This window comes from Diadema antillarum, unplaced genomic scaffold (genome assembly GCF_040938485.1).
Source record: "Diadema antillarum isolate AM-2024a unplaced genomic scaffold, OU_Dant_1.0 seq00001655_RagTag, whole genome shotgun sequence".
NCBI lineage: Eukaryota > Metazoa > Echinodermata > Echinoidea > Diadematoida > Diadematidae > Diadema > Diadema antillarum.
Window position 1 is genome coordinate 136,022 of NW_027272356.1, and position 22,207 is coordinate 158,228.

The 22,207-nt window shown below is 38.2% G+C and overlaps 1 protein-coding gene across 1 annotated transcript in view; it reads right to left on the reverse strand.

Moving 5' to 3' along the window:
* Positions 1-3,583: 3,583 nt before the first annotated feature.
* The window catches only part of LOC139711406 (uncharacterized), a 78,285-nt gene continuing 59,661 nt past the window's right edge, over positions 3,584-22,207 (reverse strand). Inside the window, exons 2-3 of the mRNA XM_071623291.1 lie at positions 5,899-6,268; positions 3,584-5,094 (exon numbers count right to left, since the gene is read on the reverse strand). Of these exons, the coding sequence (XP_071479392.1) occupies positions 3,953-5,094; positions 5,899-6,268 (1,512 nt within the window). The 3' untranslated portion in view covers positions 3,584-3,952. The remainder of the gene's footprint in view (positions 5,095-5,898; positions 6,269-22,207) is intronic.

The following is a 22,207-nucleotide window of genomic DNA, read 5'->3' on the forward strand; positions in this document are numbered from 1 at the left end:
AAATTTGAATGTTAACACACGTCTCTATGAGGAATTATTTACCCGTATGAGCCCTATAATATGTAGTATTAATATTCGTGACTGTTATACCATGATTATAGGCCCAATGACCAGTGAATGAGAGAGTATTGGATCGAAACAAATGCGCTCACAAAGAGGGAATAATATGAACATAAGACCAGTTTGAGTAGCAAATAAGAAACACATTGATTCATCAGAGCATTTCCAACTAAGAGAAGTCCGATATCATGGTTTCAAAGCTGGAAAGGTTACATAACTCCATTCGGTCATGAACGAGAAATCTTTGATCATTTTGTAAATTAAAAAGTCATTGGCATTTTATGACTTTACCTCTTTATCTTTTTTTTGGGGGGGGGATGGAGTTATTTGATATTCATGTTTCTATCTTTAAAAAAAGATACTATACTGGATGTAGATCTTGAAATACGATATAATGATTTTATTGGTCATGTTTTCAAAGGTAATTAATAAACATTTTTGGCAGATGCAATTATAACGACCAATAAATAAATTAAAGATATTTTAAACGAACTTTACTGTATCAGACTAGTCTGAAAAGATCTTTGGAAGACTAACGACGTCTGCACTGATTCAGCAATATAAAACTTTAGTTATATTCAAAAAAGTTGATATGGCATAAACAGTAAAATTGTCTGCCATGAAAACACTCTCAAATATGGAGATAAAGACGAGAGTAATCGATTTTGGACTATTTTTCGTTCTTATGTATTCTTTTTTTGTGTGTTTCTTCTCTTCTAAAAACATATCATCTATCCGTTTAGCTGGATGATGATCATTGATTGTCATACATATGCATACATTTATATTTGAATGTTTTGTCTAATTGGATATTTTGCTTTCCATTCGAGAGAGAGTCATATTATTTTTCCTTTAACAATAAAAAGTAACATGTATAACAACAACCACCATTTGCCCCAGTTTAAAGCCTGACAATAATTTGAATACGACAGGTTTGTTTATTTGTTAGTTGATTACTACTGCGTTTCTTGACATTCTTGTCCGTCTTGAACTTATGGAAGAATCACGACGATGTAATAGTAAAATATACACAGATATATCAAGAATAGATATATCATATAATATATATAATACATATATATATATATATGCATATATATATATATACATATGTATGTATAATATGTTTATACTATAATATATATATATATATATATATATAAATATATGATATCTCTCTCTCTCTCTCTCTCTCTCTCTGTATGTGTGTAAGATGCGTTATATGCGCAAGGTTCACAAAAAAAGACCATCACTCCTGTTCAAATTTAAGAAGTAGTATTTTCGATAGATTTATTGATTCAAAGTCACTTATGTTACATGACGAACAAGTTACTGTAAGTCTGTGCATTTTCAGTGTTAATAGATACAGTATTATGCCTATATTTGGTTTTTTCTTTCAACCAAGATAGTCATGGAAGCGAGTATTACCGCCAAATATCTTGGGGCACGCATAAAGTGCTCTCCACAAACAGTCACTTTTCTTTACCTTCAAGCGTCAGAATCCCTATATGTTTAAACAATAAGAATAAAATGTGAATACAGCAGTGTTTTAGTACCGAAAGAGCTGATGGACATTAAAGACTCCCGTCTACCGACGGTAGCAGACACACACTCTCACTAGCCCCCTAAAACTCTGCGAATCTGGAGGAGAAGTCGCACAAAAGGAAACATTTTTTTCTCTCTCTCTCTCGCTGCTCTCTTGGAATATTCTTCCTAAAATCTACGGTAGTATTCACACAGAAGGATCTAAGAACAGTCAGGCGCACAAAACTGCCATGCCAGCGGCTTTCGTAAATATTGCATCAGTACACTTGATCAAGACGAGCTGATCTAACGAAAAGTGCATTATCTCTCATTCAAAAAGCAATAATTCGAAAAGTAAACATAATTATAAGCACACACACAGAGTAAAGGTTTAATCTTGGATGCGAACATGTAACAAAATTCTTCCAATGAGTACTATCCCCTTTCTTTCCTGTAAAAGTGAACATACCGCGCAGATAAATCATAATAACGTACATTAAAAAATAATGTCATTCTTCAAATATCCTTTGAAAAATAAAGGATAACGATTAGTGCATGATAATTTTGCTTTGTGAATCCACTGACATTGGAGTGATAAAATATATTTCAAAATATTTAAAAAACGTATCTATTGTATCTATTCATCGTACTTTTTATTCTTGATAGTGGGAAGGGAGGGGGTGGGAATGGAGAGACGGAAGGAATAGTTTCCATGGATACAAAATTACGCTTTTGATTTGTGCATATCTTTACGCACTGGCCTTCATTATTTGTCATTGGGATGAAGGGGAAAAAGGACGAACATCGAATAAAAAGAAGAAGAAGAAAAAGAAAAAGCCACAACAAAGGACTGGGCAATTTCACAATATATCGTAGTTGTATAATGTCACCACATTTTCAGCCGCACAGGAGGACTGCCAGTGTGCCTTCAGCCACCTGTTCAAAATGCTTGAAGAGACTAATTCTGGTTGGCGTTATTCCCTTCTTGCGTGCAAGCCGAACATTAGAATTCCCCCATATGCAGCTCTGACCACATGATCGACTCTCGGCACTGTTCAACGCCCTCTATTGGCATTATATGCCATCGCCCTGCACTCTTGAAGTCTGAGAGCTCTACGTGCGGTTGGACATGAAGTAATGATGCTGATTGTACAAGACAGATCTAAGTAGATGGCCGGTCTTCCGAAAAGATTGAGAAGCTGTGAGCTATCCATAGATTGGGATATCCTACAGTTATTCCTTGCCACTTCTCATCATATCCAACATTCAATTCGAATACCCGTATGGCCAGAGAATGTTTCCGTAGGTATAGATATTATACTTCACGCACTTTAATATTTCCAGACGTAAAGTATTTTGCAATGAGATTTAGGAGAAACATGTAGATTGAATAAAAAAAGAGAGCATGGTGGTTTCTTTAGAAGAACCAATTGAAAGCAATCTAAACACGGTAGTAGCCAATAGATAAATAAACAGACAAAATTACAAATCAGATCCTCAACCTTGTGCCACCTCACATAGCGCCAAAAGAATTTTGATTTGAAAGTTATAGTGTTTCAGACAATGCATGGAGTGTTAGATACATGCCAGTTGTTGAGAAGTAAATAGTTTTTATTTTTTGGCTCACTATCGTGAAGTCAGAATTAAATTTGACACTCGATTGTAAATAAATGTGACACGTATTAAATCTTATGACGAACTTTATAAAGAAATCAAACTTTATAACGACAGGCAGCCTGCATTGACGCACGATGGTCCTCTTCGTGAACGAAGTGTGCTATGCCGGAGACATATCAATATTCATCCACCTCGTAATTGTAATCTTCTTCTAAAACATAGTATTTTCTCTGCTCGGACACATCTTCCTGATGGGGGAAAAAGGCGAAAATGAAATTGCTGCGACTGGTGGAGACGTCATCCCCCTTCCCACCACGAACAAAGTAATGCATTTCAAGCATCAATCACAAGTAGTATACCTTTCTCCTCATCCCCCCCCCCTCAAAAAAAAAAATGAGTATACTCATTGTATCTTTTTCGTATTATGAGACTTTAATAAAGAGTCACATACGAGCCAAAGTACTGAACGTAAATTATCAAGCATGGAAGTCTGCGAGTAAAGAGTACATCTAGGAAAAAAATCATGACATCACGGTAATTATGGCTCACACATCTTTTTTTTTTAATGATGATGTAGTTTCATCCAAAATGACGCCGATTCTTTAGTTGTTTTAGTAGAATGTAAGAAATACTTTCCACATGTTTAGCTTATTCAAAGATTTACCCTTTTTTAGAGATAAATATGCTATGCATTCAGAAAATCAGCTGGAATCCGAGAACAAAATATCAACGTCCAGAAGAAGGGGTGAGTTTAGTCCTTAAGGAATCCCGTCTCAAGAGGTTCTGCGGAATCCGAATTGAGATCTTTCTTGTCCTTTAGAAAGCCTGCAGCTAGCGGCTCCATGGCACCACCGAAGCCTCGCTTTCCAGCCATGAAACCTGAGGCAAGAGGTTCCATGGCACCTTCGTGTAAGTCCCTCTTACCTCCTACAAAACCTGCATTTAGCGGTTCCATACTTCCATGGAAACCTTTCTTGACAAATCCAGAGCTTAGTGGTTCCATGGCGCCGCCAAAACCTTTCTTGACAAAACCAGAGCTCAGCGGTTCCATTGCGCCACCGAAGCCTTTCTTGACGAAACCTGCGTGTAGAGGTTCCATTGCACCACCGAATCCTTTCTTTACAAACCCTGAGCTCAATGGTTCCATTGCGCCGCCGAAGCCTTTCTTGACGAACCCAGAGCTAAGTGGTTCCATTGCACCACCAAAGCCCTTCTTGATGAAACCAGCGTTTAGTGGTTCCATTGCACCACCGAAGCCCTTCTTGATGAAGCCAGAGTTTAGTGGTTCCATTGCACCACCAAAGCCCTTCTTGATGAAACCAGAGCTAAGAGGTTCCATTGCACCACCAAAGCCCTTCTTGACGAACCCAGAGCTAAGAGGTTCCATTGCGCCACCGAAGCCTTTCTTGATGAACCCAGAACTTAGTGGTTCCATTGCACCACCAAAGCCCTTCTTGATGAAACCAGAGCTAAGTGGTTCCATTGCACCACCAAAGCCCTTTTTGACGAACCCAGAGCTAAGAGGCTCCATTGCACCGCCGAAGCCCTTCTTAATGAACCCAGAACTTAGAGGTTCCATTGCACCACCGAAGCTCTTTTTGACGAAGCCAGAGCTCAATGGTTCCATCGCTCCTCCGAAACCCTTCTTGACGAAACCAGAGCTTAGAGGTTCCATAGCACCCCCGAAGCCTTTCTTGACAAATCCTGAGCTCAGTGGCTCCATTGCTCCGCCGAAACCTTTCTTGAAGAAGCCGGCATCGAGTGGTTCCATGGCACCACTAAAATCTTTCTTGGAGTAGAATCCCGCATCGAGAGGTTCCATGGCTCCAAAAGACCTTTTCTCTTCGGTCCTCTTTTTTGAGTAGAAACCAGCATTGAGAGGCTCGAGCGCACCTGTTATGAAAGCAAACAAGACAAAGCTTAATATTTAAATTCATGAAATTCCGCCATCGAGAGGTTTTTATGCAAATGATGGACAAATTACTCTCCATCGACGTAAATAAGCACTGATCAGTGTTTTAGTAGTAGTCATGGTAAAAAAAATCCTCTCCACTATCTCCGTGGTCAAGTGAAGATGACGCCTGTCCGGAGATCAGGTTCGAATCCTGCTCGAATACGTACGCTCATGACTTTTTTACATGGCTACTACTAAAACACTGATCAATTCAGTGCTTATTTACGTCGATGTAGGGCAATTTGTCATTCAGTTGCATAAAGGCAAAGTATATTGTTCATCGGATAACTAATACATTCCATTTGCTCAACCGTGGTTAATCTCTTCTTTATATTTTCTATGTTTTCGTTATTTACAATGATGTATGTATGCTGACGAACAATGCTGTATGTGTCTGTTTGTATGTAATATGTATGTGTGTGTGTTCGTGTGTGTGAGTCGATAGGGAGACTGCAAAGCTATAAATCTTCTGCAAGTTTACCTAGTAGTTCTCTTTTTGAACAAATACACGATGAAAAAGTTACGATAACATCATGCCCGTCATCATTTATTTATTTACAGGGCAGCTGAAAATCGCAATCCCTTGTCTGACGAGTTTCTACATCCTTTCCTCTCTAAAATGTAGAATTACATCACATGAGAATACTTTTACTTCAAAGTGTTGTCACAATAATGCCATCCACGTATCAACAAATCATGCAACATCAAAGTTTGTTTACATGTGTTCTTTTCCCCCCTCATACCTTCGTTAAATCTCTTTTTCATGAATCCGGCGCCAAGTGGTTCCATGGCCCCTCCCATGAATCCTTTCTTCTGCCAGGAATATCGGTTTGGAAGGAAGCCTGTGGCGAGAGGTTCTAAGGCCCCTGTGAAGAGCGTCACGGAAGGGTAAAACGTGTACGCCGACCTGCCTTTCCCGTTCTTCTCCTGGTCGGCGGCGACATCCTCTCGTAGCAGGGAGAGCAGCTGTGACAGCTCCCTGTCAGATGGCTGAGCATCTTCTGTCGAATCATTGTCGGAGTTGTCGGTCTCATTCTCGTCATCATCGACAGGTTCCTTGGTGAGGACTTTTTCGAGGGCGTTGATCAGGTTGTCCTCCTCTTGCTCGAGATCCTGCGATGTAAATGAGAAAAAGGGAAATGTTCTATGAAAGCAAAGAGATGACGACCATACATACTTTACAAAATATTTTAACGGTTTTCCAATTGACACGTTAGTGTTGCATGTTATCACTTTGATTTAAGGTTTTGCTCGTCTTCAGAGCTTCAGCTGTGTCAGTCAATTTTTTTGTTTTCCCCTTTCAAGGAGGGAAGCATTGTAATGAATGAATCAATCAGGTAATGGAACAATCAGCACAAGGAGACAGAAGCATGTAGATGGAAAGGTTTTTGATCCAATGCAGAACTCTGGATTGAAGTTTACTTTCCCTTCTTGGCAAATCGGTGGAGTTTGTCACAGGTCAACAAAATACGAGATAGGAGAAGGAGGCGGGCGTGTAATTTGGGATGTCCCACGGAAAAAAAAAAATCCCGGAGGTAACAGATCGCTCCAGTTTATCACTGGAGAAAAACGCGATAATGAGACGAAATGGGAAAGGAAATTAGAATCACACCTTCCTGGGTAGCAGAGAGCGGGAGGTAGAAAACCACTAGGCTGAGGGTAACGAATGACAAACTGATTTGTTTAATGGAAACACGGAATGAAGAAGAGATAAAGCAGCGTGAGAGATAAATAATTGATTGCACAGCAAGATGACCAGGTTTGTCCCCTGTTTTTTTTTCTTGATAACATGATACAGTAATGCCACTAAAAAAATTAGGGGGCGGGGAGGGGGAAAACAAGAGAGTCGAAAGAAAACCAATGGCACGTACGCTGTGCAATGGCGTCGCTGGTGAGCCATGATAATGTTTGTTATTCATAGAATTTGGATTATGACGTATATCCGTTTAATTGAAGAAGGAGATATACATCTGTCTGTCTCTTCTCTGCATAATAATAGTTATACACATCTCTCCATCTCTTTCTCTCTCTCTTCTCTGTCTGTACTGTATATCTACAACGTATCTACAACAAGCCGCCTATTTACTGAATGGTTTCCAACATTGCTCATACTCATTCATTCATTCATTCATTCATTCATTCATTCATTCATTCACTCACTCATTCGTTCATTCATTCATTCATTCATTAGTTCATTCATTCATTTATCCATTCACTGACTCATTCATTTATTCACTCATTCATTCATTCATTCAATCAATCATTCATTCATTCATTCATTTATTCATTCATTCATTTTCATTCATAATTCCAAACAATATACATGTATATTACACCCGACAAAATAACAGTGCATTCCATGTAACATGATATCATACACAAATACATTTTGTTTTATAGTAGACTGAAAATGGAAATGGAGGAGCTACTGAAAGGCAAACTTGAAACGTATATAATGCAGTCCCCTGAACTACAGAATATTACAACGATACACAATTCACAACTAAACATAAAGCGATCATTTATAGTCAATGGAATACGTCACTAGTGCCATTGGAATATCTCGATATCGCATTTGTTTCAGTGATCTTTCTCTCTTTCTCTGCCCCCCTCCCCTTTATCTTAGTTGTTACACTCTTTAATGAAGACGCTTCTTGTGAATATTAGGTCCAAATAAATGAGTTGCTATGGCGTTCAGATTGTTTTATCAACACTTTTTTGTTTCCTTTTTTACTTTGCTGTTGCTGCGCATTAAACTCACAGTCAACACACATCAACGCACAAGCACAACTGAAGTATCAAGACCGTTTGCAGAGAAACCTTGAAGTGCTTCCAAGTCAACATAATTTGACGCGTTTACTTATTCAATTTCAAGAGTCACTTCCGTCTTCCAAACGGTTCCAAACGCTATGACTGAAACCACTCCCCGAGATGATTTACTGATTTGTTTTTATTTTCATAAAGAATTTTCAATTTTCTTCCTACCCATGAGCACAACAATTATTTCGCCAAGCAGGAGATTGCGTAGCTGCGCATGAAATAATGAAATTAAATTAGTGACTATTCACAGGATGGTGTTTTGTGCCGCGATACAATATGGGGAAGAATGCCAACTCTGCCATTATTATGATACAATAAAACACAAACAAACATTCATATAACTATGCAGGTACAGGAATCAATCTAAACGTCGCTAATCATTTGGGTATTTCAGTGACTTTACCACGATGTAGAAGTATGACATTTTTTTTTTGCATGTGTCATCCAAGTGGTGGAAAATTGCACACATAGTGAGAAGATAGGAACAGACAGGACTGCGGTGATTTATACGCTAAATCTAGGCCAAATGAGTAGTTTGAAATAGTTCGGTATCCCCGCGGTATATTTCATCCCTCAGGGACTCTTTCCGTTTCGTTGCGTGCAGTGTCTCCAAGCATTGCTCGAAGTAATCCGCTGGTTGCTGACTGCGTGGAAGATTTCGGTTTCAGGTTCAGATTGGGATTCAGTGGTGTGTGTCGTGGGTGTCGCCAGCATCAGTGGTCTCCAATTCGTGCGGTTAGTATATAAATAAATAAAGTCTTATGATCTTTCCGTACAGATTCATAGGGAAATTCCACACTTTCCAGTTTTGTTCTCTGCGAAAGAAACATTGTCTTCAGAGCATCATAACGTTAACGGCTGCAATGGCACGCCTATTCATCGCCATCAGTGACACTCGACTGTGCACTACACTCTAAGAAAAAAAAAAAACCACAGTTCATCTTTGCACATATAAGCAATGTACACTGGGAGCACGTTTCTGGTGTAACTTTTTAGACCAGCATTATAAGAGCGCCTTTAAAGGTGCAAAGTCAAACATATTATTTTCTTAGAGCGTAGAGATTGATTGAAATTATGATAGAAAAGATTAATAAAGGGGTAACTGGACTGAAATAATAATTATGAGAGAGATAAAGACAGATAGATAGATAGATAGATAGATAGATAGATAGATAGATAGATAGATAGATATTGTAGATATACAAAGAGATGCTTGGTGGTACAAAACTTCAAAATTGCGCGAAACAAATACATACTGCTTCTGAACGTTTTCGACGTGCACTCTTCGGAGTAGAACCGCACGTATGAAACAAGAAGCGCGAACATAACAATATATACAAAACGAGCAAACCATTCGTCATGTTTGCGCTTCTTGTTTCATACGTGCGGTTCTACTCCGAAGAGTGCACGGCGAAAACGTTCAGTATCAGTATGTATTTGTTTAACGCAATATTGTAGATAGATAGATAGATATAAAGATAGATACATGAATATATAAATAAATAAATGTAGATATATAGACAGATATATATAGATAGACAGACAGAGAGAGGGGGGCGAAAGAAAATATAAAGGTGCTTGTTTTACGCTATCACGACTGTTTCTAGAGGATTGCTCTTCACTAACAAATAGTTTTGAGAAGTTTTTTGCGTGTTTTTTGGTTGCTGTCGATCTGAGGAACAGTACCAGACCTTCTCTCGATCTCTTCTTGAGTGAGAAGCTTACAGCGAGAGCGATAGTTGACCGCCGCGTCCCTCCGCCGGCGTAGCCCGGGGCGGATGTTGGCGTCGGTGATGGCGATCATAATGTTGCTCTCTCCAAAGAGCACGAAAGCGGTAAATCCTCCACGACGGACACACTGAGAAACGAGGTAAAGTGGCGGAACCGAATCTCGGAGAGGAAGCGAAAGACGATTTGATTTCACCGAAACACTGAAATAGTGTCTGTCACCTTCCCTACCGATCTCCCCGTCGTTTTCGACATAAACTGAAAGAGATCTTCTCATTCCTCTCCTTGGACCAATCCCACCCTAGTCTGTTTGCCCAACGTAATGCACTTTACGTCAAGCAAAGTCGAAGTTGAAACCACGCCGAAACGATCAGCTCTTGACTTCAACTCGGTAAAAAATATTTTCACCAATTGGATATTACAACATGTAGACAGGAATGTGACATGCACAATCTTACAAAGTGGAAAAAAAGAGCGATGAATTCTGAATGAAGTGCATTTGGCATCTCGTTTGGATCCAGCAATGTCGCACACCAAATCAATTGTACGTGTGATCGCAGACATTATTGAGAATGATCATCAGGAATATTTTAATATTTCTATCATAGGGGCAATGCATGCCGGATGATATTACTCCTCCTCCTCCTCCATTTTCTGTGGTATAAACGATACTAATTGAAAGTTTTAAACTTTCTCGCTATTTTGTCGACATTGATGGACCTTCTCGCTATATATTTATCAAAAGTCAACTTAGACCTCGTTTTGTAGAATTGTTCTTAAATCTACCTAGCTCCGAGAACAAGAAATAAACAGTGACTGAATAACATTCGCAGCACCACATATGCCTGCGTTGTTGCTTTAATTATGTCATCAACAATTTCGTTTTCTCAAATAATCTGATACTTCAGCCAAGAAAATATATTTTTCTCGAAAACTTTATGATCTAATTGTCTAAGGTTGACACCCATTTCTACTTCACAACTTGTTTTTTGTCTGAACAATGGTTTGCACTTACCGACAGAAATCTTGATAATGTATTCTGAAATCATACAAAAATATGTAGTATATATCAAGACTACAATGAAGACCCCCTGTCTGTCTGTCTGTCTGTCTGTATGTGTCTCTCTCTCCCTCTCTCTCTCTCTCTCTCAAAGAAAAGACAAAGAAGAAGCCTGTGTTTTCTATTCTCACAGTAGTTTTGTAAGAACACCATTTTCGTGCTGCTTGCAAGGATATAGAGAAAAAAAATCTCAGTAATGAAGCTCTTTGCAAAATTCGTAACATTTGCAGCTTCTTAAAGTGCATTCTCGCAAAGGAGAGTCGGACAGTGCGACAACAAGAGAACAGACAGGTGATGTTCTCATCCTTTCTGCCAACTTAGAGAACAATCCTATAAGGTCTGGTGACCTGCAACTGTGGTGACAAGAAAAAAAAAACCAAAAAAAAAAAATGAATAAGGACATTGATGCCAAGGAAAAAAGATGAATGGGACGAATATGATAATTGTTTTGCCCGCGGCATGATAAGAAAATGCTTGGTGTTTTAATGCAGACAGCGTTAAAATCCTGAAAGCGCATTTTCTTTTTTTTTTCGAAGTAAAGTGCAATTTATCATTGAGAGAAATTCTTCAGATGAGCGCAGACTTCTCCTTCATATTTACATTGAATCTCTTTTCGTTTGTTGTCTTACAAGGAGCACCTTCATTCGTTAGTCAGCTAACATGGCTAAGAAATGGTTTCAGAGTCTCCAAACTCAGAGAGAATTTGAGATATAAAAGATCAAACCTACTAAAATCAAAGAAATTGTTAAGAAAATATGGGATATCTTTAGTAATAACAATAACAATAGTAATATCTTTAATAATAACAATAGATGAGGGGGTATCATTGAAAAGGTTCTATTTTGCTTTGTCTGGCATTGAGAGTGCAATTTTGATAAGTACGGGGGGTTTTAGAAATAGTTGTTTTCGATGTAAGTTATATAACTTACATGACCCCTTATCAGCCTTAACATGATGAAATAAGTGAACAGCGTTAGGTTGTATGTTGCTAAGATTGTGATGAATGTATCTAGCTGCATTTGACACGATATTAAATGAATTCTGTTGTAAACATGCGCCAAACATCACATCTAGCCATATAGCACGTAAATCTTCCAAGTTCAATTTTGTTCATCTCGATGCAAGACGGTGCACCGCGGTGGCTAAATGGTAGTCAGACCTCTTTGAAACGTTGTGTTCATGAAACAAAAAATCGGCTGCCGTATCAGCATGGATCAAACTAATATCTTTTCAACCGCATTCCTTTGCAGAGAATGCATCAGCCGAAGGCAAAATCATCGTTATACATCAAAACATGGTTGTAACACACTGGAAACATCGGATTCTACACTAGTGGTTGTCTATTTTATGATGAATGATGCGTGGGACCGAGAAAAAAAAAGACATTAGATTCGTCGTGACTGACATTTCAAAATGGTGTCGAATATTGTTCTCCGCCACGGGGCACGAAGGAGCGATAACATCGCTCAAGTTTGGGGGATTGGCCCTTACAGAATAATTTGTCAAATTTGTCAGACTCCAAATCAATCATGTCATTCACAACATGCATGTTTAAATCACTATAAATGTTTAGAAGAATTAGAAAAATCTCATGCTGATGATGAACGACCTCACGAAGATGAAGGAGAAGGAGGAGGAGGACGAGGAGGAGGACGAGGAAAAAGTAAGAAGAAGAAAATGAGATGGAGGAGGGGAAGAGGAAGAAGAAGAAGAAGGAGGAGGAGGAGAAGGAGGAGAAGAAGTAGAATCCTCCATACGGTCACTCTAGCTGCGAGCAACTTATCTCGAATAGGGGAAGTTTAATGAATAACTTCGATGCAATAGGGCAATACTTCGAAAAGACATTCTTTGGCGCTAATACGTACATGGTTATCTATACATTTTTCATTTATAGTTTTGATTGTAATCATTATCATTGTTACCACATTTGTCATTTCGTGTTTTTTAAACAGCTATTACGAGCAGGCTACCATTGTGTTATACAATGCTATCATTATCTTATCATTTTTATGTATATTATCTATTATTATAAACCATCATTATCTGATTATCACCGCCAAATTGCGGTAACACCGTTCACCCCGGGAGCCAAAGTAGTATAGATGCATATAAACTAAACCTCCCACCCATCTGCATCTGTTTTTGTGTATTAAGTACAACGTATCGACTACTTGATACCTGGAGGATTTATGATTTCAAATGAATGATGAATGATAAATTCAATCACAACATGATAGAAATGCCTTTTTAAACCCCAACACTGGATCACAAGACGCCAACCACGTGAGATATATGTTAATAGAGAAGACATCTCCCCATCGTCCTTGGAGTGAACGCATCTCCAAATAATACATAAAAGCCTCTAATGTGATACAGAAACGCAGAAACCCCTCCCAGCTACAGTTAACCCTTCTGAACCGCTATCTAAAAATGTCGTTTGCATTACATTCAAAACGATTGCCAAGGGCAATGAAAGAGTTAAATTCTCGCACACGCGTGCTTCGGTTTACAATCTGAAATAGATATCTGTGCAGCGTTCGTAACACAACGGTGCAATGGTCAATAAATTATCTGTAAGTGAACACGTAGGTTTTCGGGTATAGGGATGGATGACTGGTATCGCTTTTCGACGGGAACTCAACTCTCCTTGGTTAGAGCGGAGGAGAACGATCATCGACAAAACAAAGGCTCAAATAACCAAGCTGACGAAGAACAAAACTGACCAACAGACAATTTCCGCTGAAACAACGAGCAAGCATTGTGAACAATAAACCTCTCGTTTATTTCTTTTCCTTTTCGATTACCAGCCATCTCTGCGGATATAACTTGAATACACACAGTTGAGTGGTCACTAGATGTGCTATATGTGATTACTATCTTCAGACTGCCAAGAAAACAAATTATAGTGCATTAAAACAATATACCATGAAAGATTCAAAGAGAAAAAGAAAGGAGAGATAGATAAATAGATAGATAGATAGATAGATAGATAGATAGATAGATAGATAAATAGATAGATAGATAGATAGATGGATAGATAGATAGATAGATAGATAGGTAGATAGACAGACAGATAGATAGACAGATAGATAGATAGACAGATAGATAGAGATAGATATATAGATAGATAGATAGATAGATAGATAGATAGATAGATAGATAGATAGAGATAGATAGATAGATAGATAGATAGATAGAGATAGATAGATAGATAGATAGATAGATAGATAGATATAGATAGATATAGATAGATAGATAGATAGATAGATAGAGATAGATAGATAGATAGATAGATACATAGATAGATAGAGAGAGAGATAGATAAATATATAAATAGATAGATATATAGATAGATAGATAGATAGATAGATAGAGATAGATAGATAGATAGATAGATAGATAGATAGAGATAGATAGATAGATAGATAGATAGATAGATATAGATAGATAGATAGATAGATAGATAGAGATAGATAGATAGATAGATAGATAGATACATAGATAGATAGAGAGAGAGAGATAGATAAATATATAAATAGATAGATAGATAAATAGATAGATAGATAGATAGATAGACAGATAGATAAATAGATAGATAGATAGATAGGGAGAGAGGAAAAGGAGAAGAGCAGTAAAGAAAATAAATATAGCATTGGAATTGAATTCAATACTGAATTCCTTTGAGATTCGTAAATCTCTTCAGAGGCATCTGTCCTTTGGTGATTATTGTTAACTGCAAGATCATACAACCGCTTCATAAATGTATCTGAAATATCATAGCTATCAAACGTTTTTGTCAATATGATATTCCTGAAAAAGGAAGAAAATTGTGGGACAATTTAGGACCTACATGCATCATATACCCCTTTTCTTTTCTATCCCCTGTTTTTTTTTTTTTTTATTGGAACGTAAAGAATGCTCCGCTATGCTCTTTGTTTAGTGTTTCTTCCTTCCCAGCACACACAGCTTGAACTGCCATGACTCCATGGTATAAAAGTTCAAACGTAATTGGGCCAGCTGAATACACTAAAGAATGGTGTTTGATCTTGCAAAATGGACGTGCCAAGGATGACGCATAGAGGGGTTCATTGCTCCACGGATGATGTGGGTTTTAATGTCCTTCGTCTGGCTTGGAGTTCGTCACCCTTCGGTGGGTACAATCTTATCCCCAGTGATAAGATGAGGTTGTTAACATACATTCATCAGTGTCCGTACTATCATGGTCATTTGTCGGGGTATTTCATTAATCAAAGTCAACAATGCTTGCAGTCGCACGATCAATCTATGGAGAAAGATATTGCTCTCTCGCTCAAAAACACTTGGTAACGTTGTATTTCTTTTGCTGATAGATTTAATCTTATTTGTTGTCTTCACTCCTGTCATGCCTGTTGTGGCTTGTTTTATCATTATTGATAACATTGTCATTATCAGTATTGTTATTATTATTATTATCATTATTATTATTATTATTATTATTATTATTATTATTATTATTATTATCATTATAATTATAACTATTATTATCATTATTGTTAGCAGTATAGTATTATTATTATTATTATTATTATTATTAACATTATCATTATCAACATTATTATCATTATCATTATTAACATTATTATTATCATTATTATTATCATCATCGTCAACATTTGTTAATGCTGTACTTAACTTGCCAACCATCTCATGCCGAATTTACGAGACGGAGGAAGATTCCTGCCATGGTTGGTCCTCACTTTCACTGTTCATCATCACCTGGTTGGTGATGCTGGTAGTTTTTTCTTCTGCCCTGTCTAATCGTCTATACTTAGATCATACTTTCTCCGCTGCAGATGCATGAGCGAAATAACACTGAAATAATGTAATCACCAGGCAACACAGCCAGCAAATCCTCACTCGTTTTGTATGTGTGTGTGTGTGTGGGGGGGGGGGGGGGGGGGGGGGGTGTTAAAGTTTTTGGTTAACCAAAATCTCTAGCACAATGAAAAAAAAATCTACGATGAGCCGCAACAAATTAATGTGTCATTGAAAAAAAAAAATATGACTTTTGGCCCTCCCTATATGTGACTTAAAGATTACGACACTCGTTCCAGAGTCATCTTTTTCCCTTTTCATCCATCTACCAGTCTATTTTTCCATCTTTCCTTCCTCATTTTTCTCTATGTATTCATCTACACCTACATGATGTATCGTTCCATATCTTCCTTAGACGGGTCGACATTAATAGCTCCCCTGCACACCGCATTAAGACTATCTCCCTCCATCTCCCACCCCCACCCCCTCCCCCTCCCCCCCCCCCCTCCTCCCCCAACCTCTCTCTCTCTCCGTTTCTGGAGGAGACACAATGGCATTAAAGACGCGATAGTCTGGGGATACCATGGAGTGGTAGATCAGGTCCGGCTCGGATATATTCGAGAATTTCCGTAACGAATTGTGTACAGTTTTGTCACTGATCTCTATACTGTAGATATAAGGGACACACAAAGCCGAAGAATCTCGACTGCAGTCGACATTAACCGATGATCGCACGCTTCGATGCACATTATTCGCTGAACACCACGACGGACGCTATTTCGTGGTTTTCGAATGTACCCCGGTGGGCAGCGAATGAAGGTTGAAACAACCGGGCCACCTACGAACCCCGCGTTACCATGGTCACCGCAAGTCTCTCAAAGTGGGATGACACGCAGTATCGGACCAATAAAGACAGACACTGCACCGAAGAGACTGGAGAGAGAGATAAAGTTAGATGATGAGGAATAGAGAGCGGAAGACATTGATGGAGAGGATGAGTTTGAGAATATTCAATACTTCAACACCTGTAGAGATCATGGCCGTAAGAATCGCATTGACAGTTCTACTAGCACGTCGTTTCGTGAGAGCGGGGGCTAGAATCCGCCAAGTGAAATTATGCAGTAGACACCACGTATGAAAGCGAGCGAGAAATGCCAGCGACAGCTTGTACACTCTTTATACATGGTTACTTATCATATAATTGTGAAGACGACGACATACAAGATATGACACACAGTACGAGTGTGTGATATGAAAATGAAATTAATAGATGGACTTACAGATACCCGAGTTGGGAGAGAAAGACAGACATATAGATAGATAGAAGGAGGGAGAGAGATAGATAGATAGATAGATAGAGAGAGAGAGAGAGAGAGAGAGAGAGAGAGAGAGAGAGAGAGACCGACAGACAACCAAATGATGGGAAGCTTGGAGAGATTGAAAGATAGTTCATTTTCAGATTTATGTTCAGATCATATCTCCAGAATTCCAAAAGAAGGACTTTAAGTCTTTGATTGACAGCTGTATTAGAGTGATTAGATAAAAAGAAGTGCGGCAGGAACGCGGTAAAACAAAAAATGGAAATAGGACGAAATTGTTCGACAAAGACACTTTATGAGTGAAATAAGAGATAAGGCGAGAGAGAAATGATTTAGCTCGGGCGTCCAATGACAACAACAACCACAGAATCGAAGCGAAGCTAATAATCAGGGGGTATTTTCGGCCAATCCGGTCTGCAGGGATTTTCGAATATTTATGGTACGATTCTGCAGTAGGAAGAAAATGCAATACAAAGCGTGTTGGATCATTCGTTTTCCCTTCAAGCAGAGATTTCGGACGCAAATAAATCAATTATGATGCGATAATGAGTGAGAAACTTCGTGGCTGAATGAAATAAAAAACACCTTATCGTCCTGAAAGGTTTGAGATTATTGAAACGGCGTAAGAAACGCAGATACCAAACGGAGATATGACAAATATCCAGCTAAAAAGGGACAAAATTACTACAAAAGAAAAGAATGAAATCAGTGATATAATAAATTGATAGAAATAGTACACAATTAGCTATATCATACATGAGCTGCAAAGAAATGGGCATAGATTATGAAGTGGATATCAAGAAAAGAAGACAAAAATAACAGAGATTGCCAGGCAAATCTACAGCCTAATCCTTATAAATTGGTGGGGAAAAATACTGTACATAGAAAGGTGTACCGTGCGCTTGAAACCCACCATTGCAAAATGACATTCTAATAGAAAAAAAAAAGATATCAGAGCTATTAGTCATCAAAGAGAAGTCAACGCCCTTTTCAAATTTGGTAATGATGGTGCTATAATGCCAAGTGTGAACAAGGTTCAATTGTGTCAATTAATATCCGTGTGATTCCATACGTTTTTGGCTAAAAACGAATTGAGAAAGATGATCCCTCGCCTACAGCTTTCACTTTTAATCAGCCTTACGTCAATGCAAATTAAGTGATCCGAACTATCCCGGCGAAGATTTTTAACGCACTTTTGAAATTCAATGTACCATAAAGACGAGTTCAGCAAATGCATATCATGGCGTTTTGATACTAGGTCGCGGGATGAACGGTGGAGAAATAGTAGCTTTAATCATCGTAACTTACACAAATCAAGATTAAACAAGATTTAAAAATTCATCAAATTAAATTTAAAGGAACCACGAGATAAAGAAAAAGAAAAATCACAACGGCAATCCCGTTATCAAACGACGTGGCATCAAAAGGTGATTGCAGCCGTTCATATCTAGATTTCTCTTGATTCGTAAAAGCCGTTGATATTGTCGCTGTATCTTAAGCTTTCTCAGCACGCGGTCATTTACAATTCAAGAGTTTACAGCATGGGGACACCTACTCATCCTTCTACATAGGTCTCCAATTCTAGTTGTGGAAGTGTATTTTTTCACACCTGTATGTATCTCACTAATGCTCCGTCTCCATCAGTCATATTTATGCATAATGTGCACAAACCAGGGGTACACAATATACAAACATACACGCACATTCACGCACACACATGCACACGCACACACATACAAACACACGCACACATACACCGGGGTCGTTGAATATATTGCATTAGTTGCCATTTCCTCCGATGCACTCGATCGCACACGAAATGCTTCAGAAATTGATTTGCAGGACTGGAGGTCCTCATCTCCGCTCTGACCTATCTATTTGATGAAAACATTCCATTTTCGTCTGTCGTAATAATATAAGTATGAGGAGGTATTAAAGCCATTGGCAACCCCTATCCTCTACCCCCCCCCCCCCCCCCACACACACACACACGCACACACACTCACACACACAACACCACTACCACAACCATCACACATTTTTCAAGCGTGGGGAAATAGCACACGTAATGCTCTGATGCGCATATTGAGCACTTTCACACACTTGATTGGTTTTTAGGCGCTAAGCTCACACTTCGCTGCAACGTCTCATATCCCGATTTTTTTTTCTTCTTCATTCTGTTCTTAGTTATAACTGCACTGTGCACCAAATTGGCAGGAAGGCATACCTGCGCTGCCAGTATGAATTTACCCGTGTCATGCGGCTTACATTAATTCAATTTCTACCAATATTGTCCTTCTATATGAAATTTCATTTCCTAAATTGATTTAGTTAGAAAAAAAGGGAAAAGGGGAAACATAGATAGAATATAACCAATTATACAAACCGTGATTTCTTTTCTTTAACTATTAAGAAAAACGACGCTTATTTTTCAATTACATGACTATACCAAAAGCCATTTTTTTACGGTTTCCTTATAGTGACTGACTGTAAAATAATTATTCCTATCTATATGCATGCAAGAAAACTGTATAAAACAAAAACAAAATAAAAAACAGCATTATGACTCATGTTACCACGTGATCGTCTTAGTGTGTAGAATCTTCTCAGTCATTGTCAACAGAATAATTAATTAAGTCATTTAAAACTTTGTGGTGTTAAAGGGACATTCAAAGCGATTTTCATAATTTCATATCATGTAGTACATAAATCAACAGCTCCATGTATAGATTTGTGGAATTTATTGTGGTTCTTGAGCAGAGAAACAATACTTTGAAAAACCTTAAACGAATTACACTGAACATGGATGATGACATAGGAGGTTCACATATTCCAGAAATGTAGCAGTGTAACTCCATTACAATACCGCTTGCTTGCGAGTTCACCTGTGTATAATCTGTACATGCCTTCTTCTTTTGTTCTGCTTCCAAGAGCCCCAAGTCATACATTCTAATGGGGAACCTGCCATGTCATCATCCTTGTTCATAGCAATTTGTTATAAATTTCGAAAATATTCTTATTTTTCATCCCAATTATCATAAATACTGAAACTCTGTCCTTAGTATAACTAATTCATAGTGGTTCAAATGCAAAAAATATGAAAATCATCCGGAGGTCTCCTTTAACCATTTAATTTCCAACCGTTTTCCTCCAGTTTTTGGATTCATTCCCCCCCCCCCCCACCCCCGGTAAAGAATGTCATATCATCTTTATTTGCGGCAATGCAATTCCGTTTATCAAGATCGAAAGATAAGCTACGTGTTTGTTGTTTTTTTAATCTATAATTTGGTTTCGAGTGAGTGACGTAATTGTCTCCCAGTAGATTACAAGGGAATCAACGCAAGTAGTGTCGTATTGTTGCCATTTGCCGGTCTGTTAATACTGAATTCGTAATCACGGTGAGTGAATTTTAATCATGGACTTCATTTTCTTTTCTTTTTTTTTGGCTCGTTGCATGCAAGAGCCTTCGGGTATTAAAAAATAGTCACAGTGTAATTGAAAATCTCGTCACGGGAGGAATATGCGTCGAAGTGATTTGCATTAAATTATCAGAACGAGAAAATGTCTCAACCTTGCTTTTGCTTTTTTTAAAGATATGAATCATGGCAGAATGTATGTGTTTGTGTTTGTTTGTAAGTGTGTTTGTGTGTGAGTTTACTTAAACCCGTCTCCTAGTAATTACTGAATTCGAATCATGTATTAGTTTTTTCTCTCTTTAATCAACCTAGTTATCTTTACAATTTATAAAGCGTTTACATTACGACGTGGAATAGATCTCAATAAAATTATCTGAAATTCCATACTTCTTTGAGAGTCATAATGATGGATATAATATCTGCAGCACTCCCCCAAACATTCAACTTTGAGAGAATGCGATAGGATGGCATGGCAAATATAGAAGGGTGGGAACATAGTTTCAATTTGAAATAGTTCGTCTTTAACGATCGTTAAAAACATAGTCTATAACCCGCGTAAACTGACGTAACAGATGAATCAGAACGGATAAAGTTTTGGGTCAGTGGCTATAATTACATGCTGTGACCATGACCTACAACCTGTTGGTGACCGCTATGGCTTGACCGATGGCCAGTCGACCAAGACGTCGCGCGCGCAGTGATTCACCAACGCCCGGCACCGGTCCGGCTATTGTAATTAGCTATTACACGTCATGTGACCTCAATACAGCATGAATGGCAGATCCATAGCATGAAGATACCAACCTACCTGAATGACGGTGGCTTGGACTGATTTCGGATACCAGGGAGTTCACCAGAGAGTTCACAGGAACTCCACAGGGAGTACCCCATGGGGATTTTTATTAGTACGGTGTATTATATATATATATATATATATATATATATATATATATATATATATTTTTTTTTTTTTTTTTTTTTTTTGGGGGGGGGGGGGGGGGGGGGAGGGGTCTGACCTGGCCGTATGCGGATACCATCACCGACTTTTTTTTTTAAATACTGCTATACTACTACTCCTACTACCAGACTACTACTCATACTACCACTACTACTACTACTACTACTACTACTATTACTACTACTAGGCCTACTACTACTATACTACTACTACCACTACTACTTCTACTACTGCTACTACTACTACTACTACTACTACTACCACTACCACTATCACTACCTCTTCTACTGCTACTACTATTACTGCTACTACTACTACTTCTACTCCAATTACTATTACTACTACTACGTTTACTACTACTACTATTACTATACTACTACTACTTATGCTACTAGCATATTACTGTTACTGCTGCTGCTACTACTACTACTACTACTACTACTACTACTACTACTTCTACTTCTATTTCTACTTCTACTTCTACTTCTACCACTACTACTACTATTGCTGCTCCTTTACTACTACTACTACTACTACTACTACTACTACTACTACTACTACTACTCCTACTACAACTACTACTACTACTACTACTAGTAGTAGTAGTAGTAGTAGTAGTAGTAGTAGTAGGAGTAGTAGTAGTAGTTAAAATGCTTTTTACGTCGATTGCTTGAGTTTTCCACAATACATAAATTCATATGAAGAGCTTGCTTCCAAAAGGCGCTAAATCCATCACTTTTCAATGGATTTAGCTCCTTTTGGAAGCAAGCTCTTCATATACTGCTTTTAAGTGGACCCCTTTATCTCTTATTTTTCATTTGATAATGGCCACTAACTTTCATCTCGCTGTCAACCAATGCGTACTCAAGATCATTAAATTGTATTTTGTTTTTCTTCTTACATTATGGTCTGTAGAATAAAAAAGAATGAAAAGATTTGAGTTGAATTGGATAAATG